Genomic DNA, 13199 nt, shown 5'->3' with positions numbered 1-13199 from the left:
AAGCTAAGGTCACGATTACATGTATAAAAGACCAGTCAAGGGGAAAAAGCAAGATCCAGTCTCTGTGACAGCTTTATGTTAAGACTGCTTTTGGTACATGGCAAAGGGTTTATTTGTGTTTTTACAAGTTGGATATAAAAAATGTGCACTTCTGAGTAGTGTTGAATATAAAATAACAATGGGAATATACAAGCACAACTCTTGTATTGTCTTTCTGTTACAGAACAAGCCTGGCCAAATACACAGGAGACCCTCCTGACTACATGGAAGATAGTGGCGTTTACTGCTACCAGTGTTTTATTAGTACTGCTACTGGTTATTTTAGCCAGGATGTTCCAGACCAAATTTAAGACACATTTCCTTCCACGGTTTGTACCGGTTGCTTTCTTATTTTGAAGGTTGAGGGCCTTGATTTCGTTTTCACACTCAGCACTTCTTTCTGGAGAAATGGAGGAGCTCATGAGCCTTGCAGATACTTTGTTCTGCTCCAAGAAGAAGTCCCTGAACCACTAGTGTGGAAGGGCACCCCCAAAAACCTGCAGTAGTCCTTCACGCAGCTAAGATAAAAAGCAAAGTTTGCGAGATTCACTCTGGGAATAATTACCGCTCTCCTATTGAGAGCTGCTGCCTCTGCCTGTAAAAATAGCTGACAATATTTTTAAGTACTCGTTTTCAGGTGCTGGGGGGATTAATTTTTTAACTATGTAGACATTACTTAGTAATGTAAGTTTTAAGAAATAATTTATTTTTTCTCTATGGACAAATTTATATTAAAGGTTTGCTTTACCTTCATTAGTGTTATTTTCATCCTGATCCATAAACATCTTCCTTTATTTCTGTAAAATATCCTGGAGATGGGAGCATTTGTCATTGATTGACATAGTGTTCTCCATGAGGAAAGCCTATAGCCTGGACTTGTCTTGCTTACTAGAATGGTTTTTAGTCCTCTCCTTTTCAGATGTTTTCATGTGTTAAAGGTACCTAAGACCTCCTGCCTGGACTATACTGTGTTTAATAGGCTACTAAGCAGAAACTTTAGGGTTTAATGGACCTTCCCAATTAATAGAATTGCTTTGCTTGAAAAGAAATCAGCTTAATACTGGTTAAGAAAGCCTCCATCCTTTGAAAGCAAGACCCAAAGGAGGCCACAAGTCTTGCCACCAAACCCTTGTCATCCAGCAGTGGTGATCTCAGCCCCCATTTACTTGTGCTGTAAACACTTTTGTGCTCTAGCATACATTTTGCTAGGGGTTCAGACACTTTTGCCTGGTGAACTACATCTGTGATCTTATATCCATGACCTACTGTGCACAGCACAGCAAATGGTGCTCCTTATCTCTTCCACATACCTGTTTACCTTCCCTTCTTGGAACTGTTCTTCCCATTACCGGTTTCATTTTTTCCGATTGTAACAGATTCCACCTGTCAACCCAAGCATAGTTTGGCAAACTATGTGAATGTTAATGGCCCTGTAGCTTCATTTGGCATGACTAGAAAGTACTGTGCTTACTGGAATTCAGCAATTGCTCCGAGGTGCTGCTGACATACTCCTGCTCTCTGTGATAACCTTTCTGTGTTTGACATAGAGGCAACCAGGAGGGCTCCATGGGCGACCCCGACTTTGTGGTGGTGGATGGTGTTCCTGTCATGCTGCCTTCCTACGATGAAGCTGTCAGCAGTGGCTTGAATGCCCTGGCACCCGGATACTCAACTGCTGCAGACCAGGGGCATATTTTGCAGACAGAAAATCAGAATCCCCCTGCTTATCCCGGTCCCAGGATTCCAGACACGCAGCCCAGTGAATTTGAGACCTGTGACAGTAGGTCGGGTTCCTCTGAACTGCTCCATAGTTTGTACCCATCCCTGACATGCCAAACGGCAGCACTTCCCAGCTCAGATCGAACTGACATATCCCACAGCACTGACGGGGACGCTGTATCCACAAGTCCCCGGATCGATATCACAGATGGTGAGTCTTGCATAGATGTAATAGGTGAGTCCATGGACAGGGGACATCATTTTTTTGTAGGAATTCTACAATTCTAGGAATTCACCCAGCTGACTCACTCCTACTTTCTCCGTGGTTTTCCCTACACCTTAATTTGAAACTTTTTTTAAATCATAAAACTCCATGGTTATAGAATTTCATGTCTGTGATATGTCCTTGCTAGCTGTGGTGCATGTAATTTGAATACCAGGCCAGAAGGCTCCTGTCCAGACCCCAGTCTCATCAACAGGGATGTCAGCAAACACCTGTGTACAGCAGCAAAGCCAACCTGTGCTGATTTGTTCATCTGCTCTTCAACTCGTACGTTCACAGCTCCCTCACATACCATGGCTTTCACAGCAAACAACAGGATTTTCTCCTCAAAAAGGAAATAAATCATATTTTCATACTCAGCCAAAATTAGCTGCCTTTATTAGCAAACTCATCGTGTCTATGCATCCAGCAAAATGTTCCTTCCATCTGAGGCACGTGACCCTTAAGCCATGGAATGGAAATCAGAGCATAAGGAGAACGTGCCACAGGTCCATGTGCCAGGAGGGAGCTTGCCATGTATTACTGCCCGCCTTTAAATCAAACATGAGCATGTACTGACATGATTTCATGGAGTTCTGGTTGGTGCTGCTCAGCATGTTAAAGAAACTGGATGGCTTTCCTTGGAGACATTTTGAGGGAGAGGCTCATATCCTACTCTCCATTGTCATTGAGCTGAAGCTCAGTGTCCTAAATTCAGTGTGGGTGAAGGTCTGGGTGGAGGAAGTCTTCTGCTTCAGAGGAGTTTGGATAGTTTTAGTGGTACTAAAGGGGAATAGGAGACCCAGGAGGAGAGGAAGAAATTACAGGGCTGCCAGTTGAAGTCCCTTCCACCTCTGAATGCTGCTTCAGTGATTAATGTAGTAGCAAGGATGTTTGCATTTAGGTTTTTGTGGTCCTAACTTATTGGAGAAAATCTGTGTAGTTTTAGTTATCTAATTTTCATAGAGGTGTTAGAGTCCGAGTGGGTTTAGAATTGGCAATATCCCATGTCTTGTTCAGATATTTGCAATGTCCATTTCTGGTTTTGTAGAATTGGTAACAATTATACTTTGCAAAAGCAAAAAGGGAAATTGCAATCAGCAGTCAATGCTATTTCTTTGTTTCTCCTAGAGATTCCTTTGATGGAAGAAGACCCTTAGCCTGCACTGAGTCGTGTCCTCATCACATTGTACTGTTGGGTGACATGAATCATGAGGATTCAGAGATAGAAAAGACTCTGTGGATTTGGGGAGGGTGTTCTCCTACTTACCAATCTTCCACGCGATGATGTCACGGGTTGGGTGTATGTGGGGATAACAGCATCAGCATTCCAACAGCAGCAGTTTTATGAATGAATCCTGGGGATTTGATGAGAGCAGATTTAGAAAAATAACTGTGGCTTTTTAGAAGTGAAATGTATATCTGCATCGCAGAAAGTCATATGGCTCTGTAAGAAATGCTAGTGGATTTTGATACTAACTGCCTCACAAAAGCATGTCAAAATATGTAAATTTGCTTATAAAGACTACTTTAAATGATCTATGGACCTCTAGTTTATGAAGAATCCTTTCAAGTTTAAAAAATATCAATACTTAAACACACACAAAAAAAGAGGAAAGATCCTCTTTGGCTTTCCTATGATAACCAGGAAGTTTTTGATTTAGTTGTTGGTGATTTTGTTTCAGACCATGTCTGCAGAAAATATAACAGAAATTATGGGATTCATATATACTTTGATGTACAATAGCAAATATATAAAAATATATATATATGTATATTTAAAAACTCTTAAAGAGAGAGAAAAGGAAAGACTCCCAGGTCACATAACGATCTGGAGATTTTTTTTAAAGGTAAGGCAGAATTTATATCATAGACAATATTCAAAGTAAAGTATCAATATTTGTATTTATGCAAGACTTCTGTGACTACATTGCATTTGATAAATCCTGCTGTAATATGAGAGATCTAAAAGATGTTAAAATTATGAAATACATGCTTAAGAAATGTCGAACTGCTCTGCTTCAACCTTTCTTAAGCTCTTAAATAAATAAATAAATATATATATATGTATATATATATGAGAGTAATCTACAGTCATAGCCCAGAGCACTGCCTTGTCCCTTTACATTGTGGTAGTATTCTGAGCCATTATGGTAGAATACTTTAAAAAAAAATAATAAAGCTGAGTTTCAGTTCTTTTGACTTATCTGACTATTGTGTAGTTGGCTTTTTTTTTTCCTTCCTCACTTCTTTCACCAGCTCGTACCTGAAGGTAGGAGGTAGCAGAACACCTGTCCTGTGGCATTTTCAGCTTTACACCCAATATCCGCTGGAAATTGAGAGAGTGGTTTTGGTTAAACAGAGCACACAGAATGGGTGCAGCAGGGGCACAGCTTCTGCAGCTGAAATGTGGGTTTCAGTGAGGGTTTTCTCTGCTCTGCAGGCTGTGCCAGAGCATTGTGCTAAAGCCTGTATGAGGGGCTCACTCTGTGGTGTTACAGGCTATTTGTACTTTGTCAGGAAAATTCCTGGCTGTTTCATGTACTCACTGAAATCCAAGCTGATTTTCTTATTTTGGTATTGTGCAGATGAAACACCTTAAACTGGCAGTGTTTGAAGGAATTAACACTGTGTGTTAATGACAGAGATTGCCATCATGTGGGCTAATCCAAACCAAAGGGGAAAATATGACTGAATTCTGATTTTATGTACAAAGTAAATTAATAATATCGCTATTGCCATAAATAGAGGATCACTACAAGCTGCTCTTTTATTTTTTCATGATTGTTTAATGATTTATTTGTATTGTGGTAGCATTTAGTGGCCCCACTCATGAGCCAGGATAGTGGAATAATAGATGTGCTGCAACCATTCAAGAAAAGTGTTTATTAGCATCCTGTCAGCAATTGTACATGACAGCAAGAAGCAAAGGCAGACCAAAAGCTGCAGAAGTAATTCTGTCAATTATCCTACAGTAAGATTGATGAAAACACAGTTATTGGTACTGAAAAATGAGACATATTCCATTTTATCTTCCATCCTTGCTTATACAATATTTCCATTTTTCTTCTCCTGAATTGTCTCAGTTGCAGCTGCATGCTCAGGTTTATCCCACAGATATATCTATCAGGTGTTTGTACTTTCTTGGCTTCCCCTTCCTTTTATGATCTCAAGCTTTCCAGAGGTGTTGGCACGACCACTCAGAATTACCACTCCAGCAAACAAGACAAGAGTGCTCTAAAATCAGCCCTGAACTGAAGCACACCCCAAGCCTCCAGTCAGTTATGTGATTTCAGTTTCATAATGCCATTGAAAAGTATTGGATTTATTTTAAATGCCTTGTGCCTAGGAAATCCATCTTTGCTGATCTTTTAGCAGTTCGTAAATTTTCATCCCTTAAATTTTTTTGCTTCCATTTATTAATTTCTATGAAAGCTTCTTGATTAATATTTGGAGCTCTGAGGTTTTACAGAGTCACACTGCTGTGTGTATTGTATTGCAGTCATTTTATTAAAGGAGCCAGACAGGGTAACTGAAGAAATGTAAATTTATGACTTATTAGGACATTTTTATTTTAAGAAGTGCAGAACAATACACCAAAAAACATAAATGTATTAATTTTGCTTGATAGCCTTTTGATAGGACTGTGCCAAATACAATTTTTAAAGGAAAGAGAGTTTTACCATTTTTTGCTTATGTTGGATAAAACTTCATGGAAGACTGTTTGGGGGGGGGGATAATTTGTGTGGTTGAGTTTGGGGGTTTTGCATGCTTGAATATCTGGGGGGAAAGAGAGGATTTTTTTCTTACGCTATTTTTTTTCTACATAGGGCTTGAATTCTCATGAGAGGACTGCCTGCCTCTTGATCCACCCACAAGGTGACACCCTGGGCAAGCGCGGGGGGTACCCCCAGCTTGCCCAGCAACCTGGACACCCTGGAGAACTCCACAGCTCCCTGGTCTAAGACCTCAGGGTGTTTTCAGGACCTCAAGAGACAAAAGAGCTGCTATGACCACGGCAGGATGTTCACTGTGTAAATGAGACCAGATGGGAGGATGAGCACATCTTATGCAGATCATAAGCTGTTTTCCCTTGAGCTAACTGGATGTGAATTAAAATAGATCCAGGAAAGCTCTTATTGGTGAGGTGTTCGTGAAGATGGAACCCATGTGCCTTCAGCAGAGAGAAAATGGTTGTGTACTGAGAACTCCAGGAAAGAAAAACAAGAACTGGCTTCACCCTGCCAATATTTCTAAAAATGAGAAAAGAGGAGCAGAAGTGAGCAATATGTCAGCCTTGAACGGTGACTTACGAACAGGGGCTTGACCTGCAGAGTGCTGGGTGAAGGGTGGGGATCCAAGGTCTCACAGGAGCCCTGCAGGTAGTGAATCACAACCTGAGCGTGAGTCAACAGAACCTGGCTGTTGTGAAAATGTTAAATGTCAACACAGTGTTTACACAGAACTGTAACTTATAAAATGCATGAAGCAATCATTCAGCTGCACTCAGCACTAGTAAGGCCTCAGCTAGAGAAGTGTGTCAAATGTTGAGCAAATTTTTTCCTCTTTGAGGGAAATGTGGTGCAGCTGGACAGCAGCCAAGCTGAGAGAATCAAGCAGATAGAATTGGAAGAATCAGTCCCGTCCTCACAGATTATGTAGCATTCAGTGTGAACAACAGAAGACCAAAGAGAACACAGAAATTAAGTTTTCTGTAAGAAACATGTTTTCAAAGAAGATGGAATTTATCTGTATAAGTAGGACAAGAATAATAGACTTAATTGAGGCTTGAGAGAATTAGGTTATATATTAGGAAAAACATTCTAGTCATAGGAATAGTTGTTAGGAGAGAGAGATGGTCTGAAGAAGCTGTAAAAACCTCTGAGAGATTTTTTTAGGACTGTTTTAAATAAGTAGAGGCCAGGAAAACATTGGGGAAGATGCACAATGTGAGTTTTGGGCCCCTTCTCATTCTGTCTCTGCATGATTCCCAGCTTGTGAGAACTAAACTTGGCTGATGCCCAGTTTTGTCCATAGACTAATTCCAAACTCATGGTACTGGGCACACTAGTCAGTGCTCATCAAAACCACAGTCTGTTCCACCAACTGAAGCTTTCATGTAGCATGGGCTGAACTCCAATAAAATCCTGTTAATAAAACCTTTTTCCATTGAAGTGACATTGATTTCAGAATTTTGTTCTGTAACTGTCCTGGTTTAGGGCAAATCTGAGAGAAAACCGCCAAAAGGGGCCCCCAGAAGGCAAACCCACACAGCCCCTCCCCCCAGCTGGTTCAGAAAAATTTCCTCTGAGACAAGTGGAAAGCACCTGTTTATTTAACAGGCAAGGCACTCCTCAGCACAAGAAATGAACAATACCAGATGACAAAACTCATTCGCCGCTCTGAAGAGACAACAAATTCAGAAAGTCTCTCCTGTGGGTGCTCGCTCTGTTATCAATCCCTCTGGCACCGGCAAAGGCTGCTGCCCAGAGTAGGCCCCCGTAGGTCACAAAGTGCAAGCTCTCGGTGCTCCCCAGCTCCCAGTCTGGAGCAGGCTCAAGTGGTTCCAAGAAAAAAGGAAAGAAAAACAGTCCAGGGAAAACTCAGACTGCCTCAGCTAGCTGAACTAACTAAAAAGCAAAAGGAGCGTGGTGTTCTGCCCTGTCCATGCCCAGACAACAACAGTGGAATTCTGTGTTCCAGCAGACTGTGGGGGAGAGGGCAGCGATAACGAAACTCTGTGCTCCTTCTTGTCATAAACAGACCAGACAGCTGGGGATACAAGCATCATAACGTCACCCTAGGAAAATGACAAATCCAAACTTGGGATTTTCTGGTCTTCATGTCTATCTTAGGCAGCTAAATGAATGCAGCCCTGCTAATACTCCCTGTGCATTAGGTGAAGTAAAGACACCTATTGAGCTCAACGAGAAATAGCAGCTCAGGCAACTGGAGCACAGACCCAATTGTCATGCTTATGCAAAACTTGGCTTCCCATGCCCAAAAGCTCTTTGTTCCTCCCTGCTCTGTGCTGTGGATAGTAGTGCAGCTTAGCATGTCAGCTGTCAGAAGGGGAGTAGCACAGATAAGAGAAGCACATCTCAAGTTCCTGTTCTTGATCTCCTGTGGATGTCCAGGCATGACTTGGGGGCAGAAAGAATTACAAAGCAAGTAAACATCTGCCCCAAACCTAGTCAAGGATGCATCCAGTTCCTTCAACATGATTCCCAAAGAAATTGTACTATACTGGAGGGAAAGCCCTGTGGCAGAGGGGAGATGGGCCCTGCATTGCCTATCACTCTCCCAGGCCAAGGTGTGCAGCCAGAATAGGCAGACAAACCCTTCTCTCCCTATATAATGTACATAACTTACTTCATGCATCCAGATTTCTCTCCTCACTATTATTATATAGTGGCACACAGCCACTACATTTTCCAGGACAGGAAGATAGGTTATTTAACAGCAACAGAAAGGGCTGAGATTGAATTATCTTCTGTCCAGGTCTCAGAGCAGACTTTTAATAATTCACAAAGACCCCATAAAGAAATTGGATGGATGAGGCTGACTGGGATTCAAGGCACCCTTCCTCAGCAAGGCAAAGGGGCTGCCCTGCGGGGCAGGGGCAGCTGCTATGTGAGGACATTTTAAAACCCAGGAAAATTACATTCTGCTAAAATATATTAAGCAGAAACTGGGAGAAGGAAGAAAGGAGAAGAAAGAAAGGAAGAAGGAAGAAAGGAGAAGAAATAAAAGACATCTGTCCTAGGGTGACATTATGATGCTTGTATCCCCATTCGTGTGTTCTGTTTATGCTGGATATTATGTTCTGTGCCTTCAAGTCTGGCTCTGAAGAGTGAATGTTTTATTTTGGTTTTGCTATCAGCTGCTCCCCCACAACTGGCGGGACACACAGACGGGGCAGGACATAGTGTCGCTTTTGCTTTTTGCTTGGCTTTTTCTCTTTGCTCTTGCTCTTGCTTCTGCTTTGCTTCTGCTTTGCTCTTGCTTTTTGCTTCTGCTCATTAGGTAGTTTAGCTAAGCAGTCCAAATTTTTCCCTGGACTGTTTCTCCTTTCCCTTTTTTTGGACCTACTCGAACCTGCTCCGGACTGGGACCTGGGAAACACCAAGAGTTTGCACCTTGTGGCTGCAGCAGCTACCCCAGCACCGGAGGGACTGATAACAGAGCGACCATCCCCCAAGAGAGACTTTCTGAATTTGTCATCTTTTTACAGAGCGGTGAAAGAGTGGTGTCATCTAGTATTGTTCATTTTGTGTGCTGGGGGGTGCTGTGCCTATTAAATAAACAGGTTCTTTCCACTTCTCTCTGAGGAATTCTTCCCGAACCTGTTGGGGAGAGGGGCTGTGTGGGTTTGCTTTTCCCAAATTTGCCCTAGACCAGGACAACATCTAAATTTTAATTAAGTCAAGGGGACATGAATAAATTCCCCATATTCTCCAGTAAGAACAGAGGGAGCTGTTTGTTTAATACAACTGGTTCAAAAGAAAGTCAAGAGGCAAGCACAAACTTCCAAGTTTTTGGAGCTTCAGTATCTCTTTTCTTTCATCTCTGCATTTCTACCATCAGACTGGTTCTGCTTACAATAAGGGCCTTGGTTTTGGTTTGGATTCACTTTTTCCATTTTACTTGTTTGCCTTCATTTCTCCTCTGCTTATCCTTCTATTCACTCAGCTTTTTTTGGTAACTAATATTGTTGTTCCAGTTTCATTCTGCCACCCCAGTCATGCTGGGAAGCAAAACAAGTTGCTTACCTGCAGAGCAGTACCCAGCAGGACACTTTCCCTCCCATATATGAGGTCGCTCTTATTTGCCTTGCTCATTTAAGTTCTCAGCAGACAGGACAAGAAGGGACATGGAGCTCCTCACTCTGCTGGCAAATGGCCCATGAAAATGATTACAGAGGGGCACTGGGGGGAGCCCACATTGCTTCATGAGTGCTGGGTCTATGCCTTCATCCCAGGATTGTCAGCTCACCAGCTTTTATCAGCCCAATATTCACAGGTGCCTGTGAATGCTCCTATGAAAACAGCAATAGCCAAAGGATTTAAGGATTTGCTGATGTTTTAGGGTGTTGTTAAGGTAAGACCTTTTAAAAGACCCCCTCCTTTCTGAAACTGGTGAGCTCACATCTTCAGGAAATTTGCACTGATACAGTCCAGTTAGGGAGCACAGGGTGCACAGCAGGTCACTTCATCTGCCTGCTTCCTGGTGCTCCAGTATGAATTTCTTGTCCCCTGGATAACTGCTTGAACTAAAGAGTTGCCAGTTTCTGAGCTGTCAAGTTGACATATTTTCTTTTTTCTTTTTAACCTAATAAGGCTGGATTTATTTTTAATGTTCCTTATTACCATCCACTTCTGACTTCCATCCATCTACTGCTGAGTACATGCTGCTCTTGCCAAAGCAAGTGTCTTCGAGTAGCTCTGTGAGCCCCTGGAACTGCACTGCCCTGCAGGGGATCACATTTGCCACCCTTGTCCCTTCTATTAATTCAATGGCAGCACATGCTGCTTGCCTGCCTTGTTCACTGCTCTCATGCTAATAACCATGCAACCAGTTGTTATTTCTCTCATAACCATTACCAGAGCTGCCTGTTGTTAATAATTCAGGGTTAATTACTTACTAAAAAGTTTAGCAGAACGATTTAGCTTCACTTAGCCTGTTCATTGATGAAGACTATAAATGTCTGCACTCTATCACTGATAGAGCCATTACTGGCTCTATTTTTGCTGCAGCAAAAATGAGGATTAGTCCAACTGTCTGCTTGTATACTTCCTGCTTGGTTTTCATTAGATTTTGAGCAACCACTTGGGAAGAGAAGTGCAGGTTAATTTCGCAATAATTTACAGGTGTTCTTACATATCCGTGGACATTGCACCAGTGTGCAGTGTAGACAGAGCTACAGAAGTGCTAAAGCCTGGCATTAAAAAAGACATCATGACAGCTGTGAAGTGTCCAGCTTCTCAATTAGGGTGCTGGGCTGATTCTATCATAAATACATTTTACTGGGGATAGGCATACCTACAACAAGGCTTAGACGATAGTGTTCTCTTTGGTTAATGGAAAAAGTGGGAGGAAAAATTTACAAGAAGAAGCACCATTAAAGATAATGATGCCTCTTCAGTCAGTTTTCTCTGGTCTGGGAGGCTCCTGTACCCTGAATTTCTGAATCTAGGAGCTGTTACAGACAGAAGGCTCTGGATATGCACACTGATCTCAGTTTCCAATGAAATGAATGAGAACTGGGACCCCTTTCAGCAACAAACTCTTTCCTGACCATGCAGTCAGGAGTCCCCATCTGATTCCCAGAAGCAAAAAAAAGGCCATGTGCTGCCTTCCAAGGGAAGGTGGGGTTTATCATTGCACTTCTTTAGAGTAAAACTGGACTCTGGAAAATCTACCCAGACTTCTGATTTTACGTGCATTACAGCATTTGCAGTGACTCGAGGCTGACTGGGTGCATTGTGGTACTGTGGATTCGAGTCTTTACAACATGTGAGGGCTGTGCAACAGATCACCAGCAGCCTTTGGCTGCTCTAGGCAAAGACAAGCAAGTGAACTAAAAGACAGTTTCCCTCTTGGGGGAAGAGGGAAATACTTGGAAATCCAGAATACCACTCTTTGGATCCTAAGTGTCCTAAATATGCCTACATATCTTCATATTAAATTATGGGCAACAATATGATTAATTGTCCCCTGACCTTCAGTCTCTTCATTGAGGCTGTGTCACCAGTATTTTATGTCATTAGGTGACAGCAGATGTAAATCAAATATGCCTCCTCTAAAATATATAAAAAGAGAGGAAAGGAAATTAAAATTCAAGGAATGATGTGAAATGAAAAGGCAGGAAAGGAAATATAATTAAGTGGAATTGAATATATATATAGAAAATAAAATACTGAACTGGAGGGGAAATAATGGAATGGAATGAACTGAAGTGTAGTGAAATGAATTGAAACAAAATGATACTCATTCAAATATTGAGATTTTATTTCATGAAAGGAAATTAAGAATTTTTATTTCATGAAAGAAAATGAAATGAGAAACCAAGGAATGAAGTTAAATGAAAAGACAGAAGAGGAAATAGACTGAAATTAATTGGAAAAAAAAACTTGTGGAATTAAGTAAAAAGAATGGAATGGAATGGAATGGAATGGAATGGAATGGAATGGAATGGAATGGAATGGAATGGAATCAACTGAACTTTGCTGAAATTATACTCATAAAAATCTCGAGATTTAATTTCATGAAAGGAAATGAAATGAGAAATCAAAGAATGAAGTGAAATGAGAAGACAGGAAAGGAAAAAGAATGACATTTAATGAAATGCAAAAAAAAAGAGTAAATTGTGAAATTACATGAAAACAATGAAATAGAATGGAATGAAGTGCAGTGAAATGAACCAAACCTTACTGAAATGATACTCATTGAAATCTTGAGATTTCATTTCCTTGCATGAAATGAAGAATTTTCACTAAAGGAAATGAAATGAGAAATCAACAAATGAGGCGCAACGGATAGAAAGGGAAGGAAATTTAATTTAATTGATAAAATACAAAATTCTGAAAGAAATTGAAAATAATAGAATGGAATGGAATGGAGTGTATTGGTTTAGCATTGCCTGGTTTTGGTAGCTGGTGGGACTACAGGAGTGGCTTCTGTGAGAACTTGAAGCTTGAAGCTTCCATGTTTAGCAGACCTAGTTCCTGGTGACTCCAAAGATAGACATGGCACTGCTCAAGGCTGGCCCAATTAGAAATGGTTGCAAGTCCTCTTAGGTTTTTGCCTCAGCAGTATTCAGTACTGTCAGATCTTTCTATCAGGATGTCTGTCAGGTCTGGCTCTGTGAGGCAGTGAATATTTTCAACTCCCATCAGCTCCAAAGTGAGTACCATTGAAAACTAAACAAATTATTTTAAAAATAAACAAATAAATCTAGCTTAGGAGTAGCCTTGTTGTTATGTTGTCCTCCGGCATTAATTTTTCTCTCCAGATTAGTCATGCACTTGAACGGGAAGTTCACAATAGAGAAGCCAAATCTCATGTTCATAATTTGGACCCTGGAAAGAAATACAGCCTGTAAACCAGAGAAATATTAGCCCATGATTACACTGAAACCTCAACACTTAGTGCAAGATGTGTTCATAAGTGCTTTTCC

General features: G+C 41.3%; 1 protein-coding gene across 1 annotated transcript in view; it reads left to right on the top strand.

Moving 5' to 3' along the window:
• SUSD4 (sushi domain containing 4) overlaps positions 1-4484 on the top strand; it is a gene marked incomplete at its 5' end in the record, with an annotated part of 79375 nt that extends 74891 nt beyond the window's left edge. The window contains 3 exons of the mRNA XM_030944250.1: positions 224-368; positions 1587-1969; positions 3152-4484. Of these exons, the coding sequence (XP_030800110.1) occupies positions 224-368; positions 1587-1969; positions 3152-3180 (557 nt within the window). The remainder of the gene's footprint in view (positions 1-223; positions 369-1586; positions 1970-3151) is intronic.
• Between the last annotated feature and the right edge of the window lie 8715 nt (positions 4485-13199).

Source organism: Camarhynchus parvulus, chromosome 3 (genome assembly GCF_901933205.1).
Source record: "Camarhynchus parvulus chromosome 3, STF_HiC, whole genome shotgun sequence".
NCBI classification, from domain to species: Eukaryota; Metazoa; Chordata; class Aves; order Passeriformes; family Thraupidae; genus Camarhynchus; species Camarhynchus parvulus.
The sequence above is the reverse complement of the archived record's forward strand: the minus strand, read 5'-3'. Positions and strand labels throughout refer to the sequence as shown.